Consider the following 16,934-nt stretch of genomic DNA (forward strand, 5'->3'; position numbering starts at 1 on the left):
ATGAGATGATGACACAGTTTCATCATCAGGGGCACCCTTGATGACTAGAAACTGCAGTGAAGAAAGTGCATCACTTGGGAAACATACTGTATGTTTTTATCATCACTTTCAGGGCTGAGAATAAGAATAAATACTGAGAGTTAAGTAGCTACAGTAAGTAGCACTGCAGGAGAAACTGGTAACAGTATCCAGTCCTGCTACTGTAGTTTATGTATACTGACAGTAGAGGGTGGATATCATTGTGTAACTCACTGTGTGTGACAATGTGTTACCACGGTATCAAAATACAGTTGACTCTGCAACACGACCAGGCAACGTGTACTGTGATACACAACGATGTACGTTAACTAAAGAAGCGAAGACAACCTAAGTCGGAGAGAAAATGTGTCAAAATGCTTAAAACATAGACGTGTATTGGTGGTTATGGTTGAGTCTGCAGTCAGAGCCTCTTTAACACACATGGACACACAAATCGTTCAAATTGAAGGTGTAAAAAAGGCCTCAGCTGCCTGAAGCAGAACAGTTTGACAGGTAAATGTCAAAATCTCCCTCAGTACCAGTTTATGAATAAAAATGCATTACCATATTTCAACTGTTTCTCCCAAAAGACTAGTAGATATTATATATTATTATGATATCTTTATTTATACAAGTTCTTGTTCCTATTTCTACTTTTTTATATATATCTTTGTATTGATCTTATTCATTTAATTGTCTATAATTTGTCCAAGTTCATGGTTTTATGTTTGCCTGTTAAAAATAGATATTAAACTTAACAAAACATTTAGACTTAATTGGAGTGCACAGCCCATATATTGCACTATATACAAATGGACAAAAAAACAGTGGCAGATATTTGGATTTTCAGTGCATACAGGTTTAAATATGATTCCTAATTCTCAATAATGATAAGTGCCATTAATTGCAGTGAAACATAAAGTTATAAAACAAATATGCAGAGCTGTAAAGATCAGGTTTGTTACTGACACACAAATTCTGCCCGGGGCTCCAGAAAGGGTACAGCCACCCCTGGGGGCTGGTATGCTGCCACAAGCCCAACCTGAGCCCTTATGCTTGAGCTGGGATCTGGCAGGAGGCCTGGTGGCTGCGATGAGCCAGATGTGGCACTGGGAGCTGTGGGGATTCTCTACAGCAGTTTAAAAATGTTATCCCCTTAGACTGCTTTTGCATTTTTCATTAAACACAATGAACCAAAATCAACAGTGGATGGTGGGGTATCTGAATCTGCTCCTGGTGACACAGATCATGAAGAGCTCTCCAACATTAGCGCAAATCCAAAGGTAGCAGCAGAAGTTGGAGAAAAAAAGTGTCTGTGGTGACTGTAAGGTCATCGGGATAATTAGCTCTGTATCTGAGAGGATATGAAATAATAAGGAAAACATACTGTAAAGGAAGCAGGGTTAGAAATGAGTAGGAGCAGGGGGCAAATATGCCCTTGAAAGATCTAAAAATTCCTGTGAAATTAAAGATGAAAGGGCATAAAATGCCCCCGATAACTGTTCTCATTATTTCATTGAATTATTAAATACTGAGTCATTAAATATGATTCCCCTGTGGGCCACTATAGGTGATTGTTAGGAACCTATGACCAGGGGATTTGCTTCAGTGCTCTCTGAATGGAAAATATTGAGCCAGTTTCAGGTTTTTATGCAACATACTGTACATATCCACCGGGAAATTTGAACTTTTGTCGGGGAATAAGCCACATTATTATTTAATAACATTTTCCAGTTGAGTCAAAACAGTAAATGCAGCTGTTAAAACCGTTCTGTTCTGAAAATGACCAAAATGCTTAAGATCATCACACGGAGGCAAGACAGCATGCCCCTTGAAAGAACACCACCCTCGGCAGAAGATGTGACTTAATCTACATTTCTTGTTGCCCTTTCTTGTGCACAAGCAAAGTGCCTGAAACACTTCATGTATGCTCCATGTAGTGTGCAGCTTACCCGGTCTACATACTACACAGCAAAACATGCTGTGTCATTTGAAATCACTTAAGATGTTTCACTTGAGTGTTTACATGAAAACAAGAATATAAGGAAAACTTCTGAGTTACTTCCAGATGTGTAAACAGCGCATTCGGTCGTCAGTGCCTGTTCAAACTGTGGTTTCGTTTGAGTGCACAGCATATTTGCCGCTCTGCGTGACCTTCACACTGTACACTGCAATTTCCCTAAGCACTCCACATTGCTATAATTATGTGTTAGCAAACAAATGAATGAATGACTGAACAAGCACACAGAGAACCGTGCATACTGATACGAATACAAGTGGCACCACGTAAGAGTCGAGAAAACCAGAAATCACAAATTCCATCTCACTGAGGATGTGTACTTCATTAAATATATATATTCCTTTTTGCAATCATTATTTTTCCTCCCTAATTGGCACAAGCCAGATGGAGTCATCCACTACTCCTCTCTAATGAGTGACAATCAAGTGAGTTGCTTAAATAAGATGCATCGGTTCCAACGTGGGCACTGATGACGCTGTTTTACTCAGACCACAATATCCAGCGGCCTCTTACCAGTAAGAAGTTCTTGTTTTGGCACAAGAGCTGCAACAAATTCATACTAAAAACAAATAGTGGGCAGCATATCAGCAGGGTAACCGCTAACCGCTTGCAAACTGTAGCTGCTGTCAGCTAGTTAGCTCAGTTAGCGGTGCAGCTAGTGGTCTTGACTGCGAGTTTGCCGCAGTCAGTGTTTACCCTGCTAGCAGAGGAGCTTTGGATGGTAAGCATGCTAACTACAGTAGATATATTGCAACACAATACATAAACGTCACAAATGTTATTCCTTCTCATTCTGTTGATAATTTTCGCTCATTCTTTAATGTTTTCAACGGAAATTCTTACATATTTTCAAGCAAAGATGTTCTGGTTCCAGCTTCTTTAGTGCTTGAATATGCTGCTTTTCTTTGTCATGTATGATAGTAAATGAAGAGTCTTTGGGTTTTGGACTCTTGGTTGGAAAAAAGAAGCAAACTGAAGGTGTCGTTTTGAGCTCTCAGACATTGTGATGAGCATTTTTCACAATTTTTGGACAATTCATAGACTAGACTTTGTTTGATCGATGACAAAAATAATCATTATTTGCAGCCCAATTTGGCATGAGCCCAATTTGTAAGATAGTTGATTGTTGAGTCTCATTCCCAACTCATCAAATACTGACGCTTTGGATCAGCAGGTCTGGCTGGCTACCAACCCAAAGCGTCAGTATGTGACGAGTTGGGAATGAGTCTCAACAATCAACTATTGTAATGAGAAAGTTGAGACACTAAATAGAAGTGTCATTTATATATCCAATATTTGTCATGCTAAGCAGGAATATTCTGCTCCTGTGAGGTAAAAATGAAGCTTGTAGGAGTCTCCAGATGCAGCTTCAGACCTTTGATGGGTGCAGAGATTAAGATCTATGAAAAATATAGAGGAATAGCTCTATTCGAGAGTGTTTTGGCGAGACAACAAATCTGACTTAGCCCAGTTCTGAGTGTCCAGCCTGCGCTGATGAAATAACGGCCCTCTTTGCTTCGCAGATGGAGAGAAGAGATGGTGACAAAGTGAAGAGGGGGGCAGGGAGCACACGACAGATGAAGGAGTGACGGACATGCAGGCTGCAAGATGATTTATTGTCAAAACCCACTGTCTGCATAACTAACTGAGTCCATCCCGAAGCTGATGTAACGATGGTTCACTGCTTGAAACTCATTATGATGGCAGGAGACTGCGTTTGTCCCTCCATTAAAGCGCTAATCCTGCATCCTACACCTAACATGTTACGACAGCTTGGAATTTTTCCACCGAGTGCCTTTTCTTTCCCCTCACGTCTCCTGTGGATGTGTCTGATTCGCTGTTGTCCTATTATTCAGTGTGTCTTTTTAATGTGCTCACACCAAAATAACTGCAATCAGTTTCTCTACTGTAATTTCTAAGCGTGCTGAGGTTAAACACAACAACGTTTTAGAGAAAGACAGCGAGCGAGGATGACATACCGTGAGAGAGGAGCATGTGAGGGGAGGAAACAAGCAGAGTTTGATAAGCAGAAAAACCCGAATGGAGACAAAGAGGAACGACTTGAGCATGAGAGACACAAACTGGGACCGCAGGGCTGTTGTATCTGAGCATTATGACACATCTCTGTATACTGCACTGCCTGCCTCCCTGCATGCACACTGCAGATTTTCATTAACCTTGCGGCACCGTCTATCCGTGTTTCTAACCTGGCCCATACCATCTCATCCTCCCACTGCGTGCAGCCCTGCAAACTAACCGGCTATATCTTACACAGCACCGCCCCTATCTCAAATGCATAATCAACTTCCTACACAGTGTGCATGCCAAGATAATAACACCAGGCAACTGCGATCCATATGGTGCTCACTTTTCAGAATATGGTCTGTGACGTTATGGCGTGTGTATCCTACAGTAAAGACCACATTTTGGAAAAGCTTGAATAATGCTTTGCTGAAGCGTGAATAATGCTTTTGTTTTCCAAATGCCACATTATGCAGCGAGGGTGGAAGAACACAGTTTAAAACACACACTGACGGAAAAATATAAGCTGCCATAAACACTATAAAAGTCTGCTGCCTCATTGGTAGTTGAGCACAAAGATGATCTTTCCCTGCTCCGTAAATGTTCACTGATCCGTGGCGTGGCTTGGAATTGGATACGCTGCACGATTTTGCCGTCTACACTTAAGTTCTGGGTGGATGTTCAGGACTATAGCTAGTTATATTTAGCTTATATTTACAGGTCGATGATATTTGGTTTGCCAGATGCCTTGTTATACAGTCAATTATCTATTTTGCACTTCCTTTGTTTCTGATATCTCGCTGGTCCATACAGTATACAGAATGGAAGCTCGTGTTGAGACCTGACAGCAGCACAATTTGCTTCAACCGGTGTAACAAACAGCATGGATAACAGCAGTGATAACAACAGCAGGGAAATCAGACAATAAGGGGCGGACAGGGAGCTGCGGGGCAAGGACGTCTGGGAGGAGGTGGTGTTACGGTCAACCATTTACACTTTCATCTGCGCTGCATTTCAAATCAAACGTAACCTCGGTGCTTTGGACATGATGTCTAAAATGTACCCGGCGTCTGCTGGAGCCGTTCAGTCACGATATGGAGAGGAGCAATCTTTCCATCAGTCAGTGTGTAATGAAATCGTTACCAGGGAGAAAGAGAAGAATACGGCTTGGTTAAATAGTCTGAGTCAGGGAGTGCAAGGACTCAGTGGAAGGTAATAATGTATCACTCTCGGTTATGTCCAGTGGGGTTTAACCTTGTGGATGTTCACACAAAATCCACCAGAGGAATCTAGAACAACCATACCAACAGAACATTAAGAGAGGAGTTCATTTAGCCTGTAATGTATATTACCTCAGTGTAACACTGTTGATAATATACTTGATTACTTTACATTATGCCTTTAATCCGCATAAATCCACTTTATGGTTAGAAATAAAGCATTTTGTCTGAAAAAATGAAAGCAATTCCTTTTAATTCCTGATTTTGAATTAATTTCACCCATCAATGAGCTGAGACTGACACTACCACTTGTTATCCACAGATAAGCCTTCTGACCAGTGGTGATTGACAGCACCTATTAGTCGTACACGTGCACAATTACATCTGTGCATTAACCTTTCAAGGTTGTTGCCGTGCAGCCGGGGAAAACCACCCAGCCAGAGAACCACCACGAAATATAAACAACCATAAATCCCCGCATTACTCCGCATTATTGCCCTGCTCTCTGCCTTCACATCAACACCAGGAATACACACAGACACACATATACGCACCTCCTCCCACTGATGTATGTATCTGATGAGTCGGGACAGTCTCAACAGACGCAGAAGACTGAGGATCTTGGTGAAGCGGACGATTCGCAGGGCGCGGGCTGTTTTATATACCTCCGAGTCAAAGCCTTTCTCCACTATTAAAAAGATATAATCCACTGGAATGGAGGAGAGGAAGTCCACAACGAACCAGCTCTTCAGGTAATTCATCTTGATGACCTTGGGGTCGAGGATGATTTCGGAGCTCTCCTCGTTGACGATCCCCGTCCTGAAGTTCATGACCAGGTCCACCAGGAAGATGGTGTCCGAGGCCACATTGAAGACCAGCCAGGTGGTGGTAGTCTGCTCTGAGAAGAAGGTTATTCCCACAGGAATGATGATTAGATTCCCCATCATCATGATGAGCATTATCAAGTCCCAGTAGAACCTGCAGGGTGACACACATGAATCAGTAATGCAAGGGAGGAAATATGCTGTAGAAGATGATCACAGATTCACATACGTGGCTGTCAGTGTATTTACATTACAAAGAATTTGAATGCACTTCCAGGACGTTGCCTGGGAGTACACAGCTTTCATCAAAATCCATCATTAAGCCTGTACGGCTAAAAGTGAGGCTAGAAAGCATTAAAGTGAGAGAAAATAAAGAGTCTACGGCAGCTCTGCAAGGTAGCAGGTAAATATGAAATATGTCCATTTGTTGTACATGTACATTTGCTAATGAGCACTAAGCAGAAAGAACAGCTGAGGCTGATGGAAATGACATAAACCAAAGTAATGGGCCTGATGATAGCACTAGATAAAAAGTCAGAGGCTCATCAGAGTCAATGTGGTTCATCCTGAGGGGAGTATGAATGTCTGAACCAAAATTTCATGACAATCCATTGAGACATTTCACTCACAACTACAAACTTAAATGAAATGTAAGGGAAAGTCAGGGGGTCACAAATGACAGCAAGATTCATTCTCTGGGGACCATGAATGACAAGTTTATCAAATAACTGCTGAGATGTTTTAGTCCAGAACTAGAGTCATGCAGCTAACATGGCTAATCAACAATGTCATGGTTGTTATTCAGCCCATTCTCATTCCCAATGCTTCCAGTACAGCAGCCTGGTCAGCCGACGCTTCTGTAGTCACCACTTCCTTTAGCTCCCCTCTACTACAGTAGCATAAAGAGTGAAAAAGGTGTGGTGGTCAGGATTGGTTAGCTGGGTCATACACAGGACTTTCCACCCTGCTGCCATCTGGCAAAAGATGCAGAAGTATCTGCTGCCGTACCACCAGACTACAGAACGGCTTCATTCCCAAGGCCGTGAGACTCCTGAACTCATCCCCAACACTCCATTGACAACATACAGAAAGTGTTGCACTGAACGCAGTTATTTTAACCCAAATCATGATCTTTTTCTAAACCTCACCAAGTAGTTTTGGTGCCTAAACCTAAAGAAACCATTTCAGAACATTAGTAACAGTCCAAAAGTCATAACATGCAACTATGTTGCATATGTATTATTGCTAACTTGACCGCTGAGCCATTCACGTCCAAAACTGATGCTAGACAGGTAGGTAGCATCATAGGTTGAAGCTTATGGCCACTGACCAAGCTGCCACATCTGACGAGTTGGGAGTAAAAAAGGAGGTTGTTATTATTTCCATCAGACTTATTTCCTGCTGGGGAAGTTCTACTACCAGCTAGGGCTGACCCAGATACCTAAAAGCTTCTTCTGTTGCGATGGTAATCAACGTCAAATCAGTATTCAAATGTCTTCCCCAAGCAACATCTGATTGGTTACGAGTCACAAGTAATAGCCTATCAGCACTAAAACTACTGTGCCACAGAGATTGGAGCAGCTCTGGTGAGCGAGCAAGCTGTGTGTCGAAGGGAAGGCAACAGATACTGTCGAGGTTGCAATAAACATCACATTATTATAGTCTGTTTTTTTAGTTACACCACTGAAAATGCCAGAAGTCATGGCCTACAGGATTTCAGTCAGTGGAGGAGAAACCAATTATTGCATACACAGCAAGCACATCTTTGTTGTTGATGTTTTCAAGGCGACACTGCATCGAGATTTAGGTAATTAATGCTTCCAAAAGGTAACAGCGGCGGTAAAACGGCATTTCACACTAAAATGGTTCAATTGCAAGCTGAACTGAGAGGGAGAACCGTTTGGATGCAAGTCAGGGCAGAAGAAGTGAACTATGATTCAAGGACATCACGAAATGTGCTGCTAGCGCTTACTGGATGTATTCAGGGCCCTGTTAGAATGAGACCCTCTCATCCATCCTGGCTGTGTTAATGTCCCTGCCCTCTGTCTTGTGATGAACAGAGCCAGGAGTGATTCATCAGCACCCTGCTCTTTTCACGAAGCGTCCTGGGCTTCGATAAAGGCCGAGCAACCATGAATGAAAATAGATGCTTTCAGGAATCCTATCTCTTGTGCTAAAAACTCTCCACTGACGCCATCCCTGCTGCCTGCCTGACTGACTGACTGACTGACTGCCTGCCTCTGCTCTGTCTTGTTGCCCGTCCATTGCTGTCGATGGAAATGGACTGGCTGGCTGGTTGGCTGGCTGGCTGCCTGTCTCGCTGGCAGACTGGCCAGCCGGTAATGGATCTGTGTGAATGAATTAAGATGGGGCCTTGGCTTTATAAATATCCACAGATCATGTGTCCGATAATTGTCTTCACTTCAACTAAACAGCGGTCATCTAGGTGGTTCATTATACCTACCATGGGTATTTTTACACCAGTAGGTGTTGTATTGGGGCCTTAAGAGTGGACTCTTCACGTGGGGAGCCTTGACTTAACAATTTGAGTGCCACACCAAAGCACACAACATGACGTTTTACAGTTTTAACAACATGTTTGTGCAAAAATTAGGAGCAAAACTGCAGATTTGATTTTGAAAACACGCATACTATCGTCAGCCTTTGTAATAATGTGTATACTGTATGTGTGTGTGTGTGTGTCACGACTTATTCCTTTTGTTGTTTGTATTTAAATGTTTCATAAGAGGCTACAGTGAAGACATCTGCTATGATTCATCTTTTAAAATGCTTCATAACAAGATACACTGAAAAGAGTCATTCATATCTGAGGGGAACAAGGACAAAGGTAAGGAAACCATGATTATGGAGCTATTTCTTAGATCTTTTTAATTTGTAGAAAATATAAATTACTTTATATAGCTTAATTAGTCAGTGGTGTAAAAAGAGAGCCATATTAGTAGAAAGAAAATAGAAAAGACTGGAAGTTCATGACTGGAAATACATTTCATTTTATAGGAGATTATGGAAAAAGTACTACTTTATCATTGAAAACAACACAGTATTGCAAACAATATTCAATTGATAAGAAAGCTGAGAGAAAAAGTCATAAAAATACAACAATGAGGGTTGAATCAGGAAAAATACATCCCTTTCCCACTCATTATCAGTATCTGTTAAGTTGCTGAGTTTTAAGTCACAGAAAGGTTGGATGTCTTCCACACATATTAACATAATCAAAAGCCCACAGTGTGCCCACATATTTCGACTTCTCTCTTGACTCGGGTAGGTGGTATTTATACTGTGCACGACCTCAAAGACACCCACTCATCTAATGAATAAAACATTGTTTCACTCCTAGAATTAGAAATTATAAAACACAAAACCACAAAACATTAAAAAGACGTTGTTTACTAAGCTAAATCCCAGAAAAACAAGGAGCATTTCAGATGAAGTGACATTGCTCATTTGAAGGCAGTTGTCCCCTTTTATTTTTAAAGAGCCAGCCACAAAGTGTGCCATTGCAGCCATCTCCAACAACCGCACCCATCTCTCGCTGCACCACTGTGTTAAGCTCTTGCTTCGATGCTCCCACTCTGAGAATGCACCCAGCCCCAGTTAAACCAGTAGCTGAGAGCAGTGAAATCAGCCGTAACTACAGCAATGCTTTTAGTCACCTGTCTAGAACAGGAGCAGAAAGCTGCTCTAGAACCTCCCAAAAACAGAAAACCCGTGAAGCACCGATGATCAATGCTGTAGCTCAAAGATCAGAGAACCATCTCCCGCCTGGGCAGACGAATCGTTATCGAAAAGATCCTGCTCCAAATCAAGCCGGCTCATTTTGTCTTGTAGGTTTCCTCCCTACAACAAGTGCTCCATCATAATCAATGCCAGACCTCTCCTGCCAAGCAACAGAGGGAACCCCGCACAATCTTACTCAGCACAGCCCCGATCCAATCTGCAGTGTAACGAGTACACCCTGCAAGAGGTCACATACTGCACTGATGCATACAGTGAGGAAAATATGGACTGCAGATCACATAGAGGGAGGTAACATCGTTCTTTGTAGGTCTGTCTCTTTGTTTGAAACAGGTGTACTCCATCCATAAAGGGAAAGTCCAGTATTTAAGACTGGGTCCTATATTTACATGTTTTGGTGTGTAAATGATTCCTGGCTACCAAATGTTTTAGAATCGGTCCAGTAGATCGCTTCAGCTTGCAGCTGCAACATGGCTGCGACAGCTGCAATGTAATCCTTTGGGGCAACTATGACCATCAACGCTACTTTTCACGAGATTTCATGGCAAGACTTCTCCTTGAGTGAGACTTACAAACAGAGCTTATTATTTAACATAAAGGTCTATCTCAGCAGGAATCATTTCCAATATGTTGTCAGACACTTAGAATAACAACCTCAGCCTGTCAGTGGCAAAAATAAGCACTTTTAGTGGACGTAACTTTGACAGTCGGCGTTGCCCACAAAGGATTACATGGCAGCCGAGTCGCGGATGCTAACTGAGGCCATCAACTGGACTGATTCTGAAACTTTTGGTGAGTATAAAGTATAAAGGCCCAGGTTTAAAATACTGTAATGCGCCTTTAAATCCTTACATAGCAGTAGTTCTTCTAGGGGTAGTGAAGTAGCATTATTAAATTTGGCCTTTTAAACATCCGAACCCTAAAATTGAGGAATTAAAACATGTGATTTTCGGTGACCTTGAGAGACTGCCAGGAAAGAAATTGCCCCTAGTTTCCTGCACAATACATCCTAGGTAGCATGTTTAAATGGCGAGAATAATTATAGTGAGCAAGACCAGCAGTGTGGCATTTTAACTACGATCATATGTGTCACCCATCCGTCTTGACCAAACAGACGCCCTCTCTTTAACAGACTCTGAAAGAAAACATCACTGAGAGTCTTTTAGACCACGACAAAGGCCTCTCCTTAGCATAACCAGAGGTGTATGAGGCCGTGCATGAGGCCTCTCTAAAAATCTATGAATAATGAATATTACTAACCTGCCATTAATCTTTAAGCAGCCACTGTGTACAAAGAATATGTCGGATATTGAGTTTCAAACACTCCCACAAAGAGAAATAAAGCCCCGCGTGAATGGTGGTGTCATTCATGGACTGTACTTACGTAAGACTTTTCATTAAAAGCCCATACAGTGTTTTTTGTTTTGTGGATTCTGCCAAAGCATACAAAGGAATAAGGGGATGGTAAATGTTTAATATTAATGTAATGATATGATGATGAAAGGTTGCTCCCGTAAAAAACAAATAAACCAAATAATTATGTTGTGAAGCCCGACATAGAGAACAAAGATTAACTTCTGAGCTACAGTAGAAAAGTGCACCCTTGCACCTCCATCATTTATGCACCAGCACAGCAGGTAGCTGTAGCACTATAACCTCGCAGCACTGTGCCACTTTCGAGCCAGGAGGCAATCTCACTGACATAGAGGGGTTGTGTCTTTAAACTGGCTGGAGGACAGAGACTTCCTATGAAAAACAGCCCTTTGTAAAATGTCACAAGGAAGGAACCTTAAGGGGCCTGAGCTAGTGAAACATTTTCTAATACAACAAAAAATAAAAAAGACACTCTCCTTCAGCAGAGACAACTCGGACCTCCCCCGAGAAAAAGCACAATGGAACGCCCCTCAAAGCCTACATGTAAACTCGACTTGATGATGGAGCAGTTACCTGACGTCACCCATCAATGGGCTCGCCCATGGGGAGGAGGCAGGATGTTTTTGTAGACGACAGTATTTCTATTAGACTCATAAATGGAATATTAAGATATGTTAGTATAAAAGTGACATAAAATGAAATGTATAATGGCGTCTGTTACCTCATATGTCGTTTTTCCTCCGTTATTTCTGCTGAGGGTTCACTCATGTGTACACTTGCCAAAGAGGCATCATTTTTGGTACCAAGTTTTTTGCCAACTTTTGGCGATGTCGGAAATTCTGACCTCCGACATTGACTGGAACAAAGCATAAATCACAAAATCTCCACTGATGGCCCAGTCTGTCTCTTATTCTACATATTTTGATGTGTATATGCTCCAAAAAAATACATACTGCATGAGTACTACAGTGAAAAGTGTAGTAGGTCTGGGTAATATGGACCAAATAAATGATTCATATCCAGCTAAATGTACAGTTGTAAGTCAAAGCCACATGCAAGATGTCACAAGCATGTTTTTTTTTTTTTAAACTGACTGCGACCAAAGTAAAATGCAAAGACAGGATTAACTTTCCTGTTTGAAAGCACCAGCTGTGCAAAACATCATAAATGAAAATGAAATGAAATAGTGTACATTAAATGAGAATAGGTCCACAGTATCTCTGAGGCTGCTGCTGCTACAGTTGTTTTTTAACAACGCAGAGACTGTGCGAGAGGAGAGATGAAAACACTGGCACAGCTTTACGGAAGACACTGGTCATGTATTTAAACGCAACGTCAAACTGTGTTGACATAAATGGTACTGTCTTTTCCTATATCTCCTTAAGAATATATATCAACATGCTGTAAAAAGTCAATAAAAGAAAGGGAGCTCTTTTATTTTGACTTATTCATCATATTGTAGATTACAACTACAGCCAGTTTCACTTCAGACAACTAATTAATTGCTGGATTAATAATTCATAACTGTTTAAAAAAAAAAAAAAAAAGAAAAAGGTATGCATATCAGTGAATTGTTCCGGTCCTGCCCTTTGGCCATTTTGTAGAGAGGTTGTGGGGGTCAATCTTCTTACATAATTGTTTTCAGAGATTGTTAAGCTCGTTGACTGTTGTGCTGTGCTACTAATCCTAGCCCACCATCATTGTACATCTGTGTGTGCATATGGGCATGTGCCTGTGTCTTTGCATGGGTGAGTGAAGGAAATCCTAGTGATGTGAAATCATATAACGTATGATTGGCGTATGTGGAATAAAGGCATCAATTTTAATCTTTTAGTGTATTACTGTCATATTGTCATTATTATTATTATTATTATTATTATTATTTTCATTTGTCCATATGCTTGCCATTCTCTAATTCAATGCAACTGCTGCACGTTTTAACCTGTTATCACTGCTAGATTTAACCTGTTATTGTTGCTGGTTTTAACCTGTTATTGTTGCTGGTTTTAACCTGTTATTGCTGATGGTTTTAACCTGTTATTGCTGATGGTTTTAACCTGTTATTGCTGATGGTTTTAACCTGTTATTGCTGATGGTTTTAACCTGTTATTGCTGCTGGTTTTAACCTGTTATTGTGGCTGGCTTTAACATGTAAATTGTTGGTTTTAACCTGTAATTGTTGCTGGTGTTAACCGGTTGATGTTGCTTGTTTAAAGCTGTTATTGTTGCTGGTTTTAACCTGTTATTGTTGCTTGTTTTAGCCTGTCATTTCTTTTTCTTTTTCTTTTTCTTTGTGTGTGTGTGTGTCCATTATTGTATTCTGTCTTTGTTACGCAATCTGGGCTGCATCTTTGTTGTTGTTTGTTGTTGTTGTTGTTATTTTATAAGAAGTGCATCTAAGAGCTATCGTGATGTATTTAATCGATATGTTGAAGTAAAAATAATAGTGCATGAATAAAATATGCAGTCTTACAGGCCAGCTGAGGTAACTTAAAGTGCAGCAGTTCCTCAGCAGACTCTGAATCAGCAGCAGCAGCAGCAGAGAGGCAGAGTGCTGCAGACTCAGGCCTGCTCTGACTTCAGGACCATGGACAGCTCTAACGTGCCCTGGCACGTTACATGAAGCTTCAATGGAAAAACGACGGGCATGATTGTCACCGTCAAGCTGTGCCAGGGGACACTGGTGCAGCGACTGGGCCGGATGAGATGCTTAATTGGTGATGTGGTGAACTGTAAACACGCAGCTTGTGGGGAAACCAGCGCCTGGGCTCTCTACCTGATCTCATTTGTTTACCATTTGAACGCAATGTGCTGGAAACAAATTAGAAGCTGTTTGTCTGCTGCTGCACTGGCTTGTCCTGTCATGGAGCGGGTTTAATGGGACAAATGCACGTGTCCAGGTGAGAGAAGACAGAATAGGAAAGAAAAAAAGGGGTTAGGGGTGATCACGTCACATGAAGTGAAGGAAGCGTGGCGAGGATGCTCCTGCAGCTCCTCTCACACAAAACACATTCCATCACATTTCCAACACATCACTCATCAACCACTGCTGACAAAATGTGCACATCCTACATCTGACATCTGACTCACTCACAGCACTCAATATCCTCTCTGTAACCGGCTCCCCATGCGTGATTTTACCGCATTCTGTGCATTTTTTTTCTCCCTCTCTCTCTCTCTCACGCAGGCCCCTCTCACACCGCCGCCTACAATGAAATGTTTACAACCGTGATGCTGCAGTGGCATTGTCACGTTGTGTCCAGGTACTGTCGCCAATATGTCGCAATGAGGGGAGCTGACTAACAAACCAGAAAAGGTGCGCGTATGTGTGTGTGCGTGTGTGTGTGCGTGAGAGCGTGAGTGTGTTTGCAAATCATGACATTCACCAGCCTTTTTCCAAGGACGTTTTCACTGATACACCTTTGGAGCCTTAACGCGTCCCCCCCTCTCTCTCTCTCTCTCTCTCTATTATAATACAAATAAAATGCCGCAATGAAACAGTGGCCGGGCGCGCTGTGTGACAGGAGCCGGCGGACAGCCTGATTGCCTAAATACAGAGAGGAAGATTAGTGCTGTGCGTGTGCCGATGACAGCGCGTTATGTGTGAGAGTGTATGGCTTTGCAGACCTCCTCGGGTGGCGGGGAGGGGTGGGTGAAAAGAAAAAAAAAAAGGGAGGTAGAGGAGGGTGAGCAGGTGTCTTTTTTTTTTTTCCAAGCCCTTACCTAAAATCGCTATATGGATGAATGATCCAGTATCCGGCCGTTTGCACCCTCTCCTGCTCTTTCTCCACGGCTTTCTGACTGCCGAACATACGCAAGGAGAACTTATTGACTCCGGGCTGCATCATGGCCCCAAATTGCCTCTGCATAAAACCATGTTGCCTGGACGCCGCCTCCAGATCGTCAAACCCGACCATGGCCTCTTCCCGCTCCCCCTTGAAGCCCACGGAGTTGCCGTGGTCCTTCATGTTCTGGCTCCCCGTGTTATTTTTCTGTATCGAGTCTTGCCTCTGAAAAACATTATTCCCATCCGCCTTCTCCTCCTTGCTGCTGGAGAACGAATTCGACTTGTCTTCCATGGTGTTCCGAGTTTTCCCGTTTTTTTTTTATGTGTGTCTTTTGCGGCAAAAGCGTTCCGTCTCCGGCTCGGGAGGGCTGCTGGCTCGCTGAACTCGACAGGACCCGCCGTGAGCTCTCTCTCGCTCCTCGCTCTCTCTCTCTCTCTCTCTCTCCTCCTCCTTGTCTCTCGTGTGTGTGCGTGTGTGTGTGTGTGTTTTTTTTTATGTCCTTCAAAACTGTTCGTGCTCCTCTGCCTCCAGTGCGAGTGCTGCAAACTGAGACAGAGTGCCCGAGAGCCCGGTGGATCAGGTTTCTTGGGTTACCGCCATCTACCGACGGCCCCGGCTTCTGCCGTCCAAAGCCTCGTCTCACTTCGCACGGCACTGCGGTTTAACTGGCACATGCCCCTGCACCTTATTTACATAATGTGGCTCATGATAGTCCACCCTCCCCTCCCTCCCTCCTCCTCCTCATCCTCCTCATCCTCATCCTCCGTCACCCCCTCTGTCATCACTTCCACACATGCCGGCGTCAGAGGCGCGCAGACAATATATGAAGTTAATGGACCAAATCAATTCATACAGCATGTGTGCTTCCTGGCGGTAGGCTCGCTTCCTACTGAGGAGTGATAATAGAGGACAACACGGTGAAACAGATTGTAACGTCGGTGTGATCGTAGTTTGAGCCACTGGTCGCACGAGAAACTGAACATCTTGTGGAAATCACACCTTTTTAAGGTGTCGCAGACAGGATCCAACATTTAAAGAGTGTGAGCGCACAGTCTATAGCTGCAGGCTGCAAGGAGGCAAAGTGTTTCGCAGAGACTGTACTCTGGGCTTCAGTATGCATCGCAGGTACATCATATCACTCCCAAATAAAATCATCTGCATGGTGCATTTTAAGCCAGAGTTAATTAGGCAGCCCGATGTCTGCGGAATGCATTATGACATTTTAATTTAGGGATGACAAACTGCTCCTCTAATCTACCAACTTTGTTAAATCAACATATTAGCTTTTCCCTGCGCGCTTGGCCGGATATTGAAATTGAATTATAGGGTTCATTATTATGATAAAACAGCCACCTGCACATGAGACACCGACCTGTATGAAAGAAGTTAATAAAAGATCCTTAAATTGAGGATTAAAGTAAAAAAAAATACCAAACAACACTGTAGAGATGGATTCAAAATGTTACCTAAAGGGGCACTGTGTAGTTTTGGAGAAGAAATTCAAACTGAGAATTTAAATATTTATAATATTAAGGAGGTAATAATACAAACTCAGAAATATTTATTTTTCTCCATAGCTGAATAAACAAGCTGTTCGCAGAGGTTTGAAGATAGAAAGGTGGCAGGGTCCGCCACATATAAACAAAGTAAAACAGTATGAAACTGTGTAGTGGTCAGTTTCTTTATTCAGTTTATTCAGTCATGAAAACAAAGAGTTTGTTTATTTAGTTTGAGTAGTTTAGTAGTTTTAGTCTGATAAATTGCCTCCAGTGATGTCACTCACAGGCTAAGTTGCATCGATGAGACTCAGACAGAATAAAATTAGAGGAAGGTAAATTAAAAAACAGTGAACCAGTTCTCTGAGAAAACAAACCGCAGTGTGAAATGATGCAGAAGGAATATTTATTAC

At 42.4% G+C, this 16,934-nt stretch overlaps 1 protein-coding gene across 1 annotated transcript in view; it reads right to left on the reverse strand.

The window, feature by feature from the left end:
• hcn1 (hyperpolarization activated cyclic nucleotide-gated potassium channel 1) overlaps positions 1–15,316 on the reverse strand; it is an 82,598-nt gene extending 67,282 nt beyond the window's left edge. Inside the window, exons 1-2 of the mRNA XM_073478261.1 lie at positions 14,961–15,316; positions 5,835–6,258 (exon numbers count right to left, since the gene is read on the reverse strand). Coding sequence (XP_073334362.1) covers positions 5,835–6,258; positions 14,961–15,316 — 780 coding nt within the window. The remainder of the gene's footprint in view (positions 1–5,834; positions 6,259–14,960) is intronic.
• Between the last annotated feature and the right edge of the window lie 1,618 nt (positions 15,317–16,934).

Source organism: Pagrus major, chromosome 12 (assembly GCF_040436345.1).
Source record: "Pagrus major chromosome 12, Pma_NU_1.0".
Taxonomy (NCBI): Eukaryota; Metazoa; Chordata; class Actinopteri; order Spariformes; family Sparidae; genus Pagrus; species Pagrus major.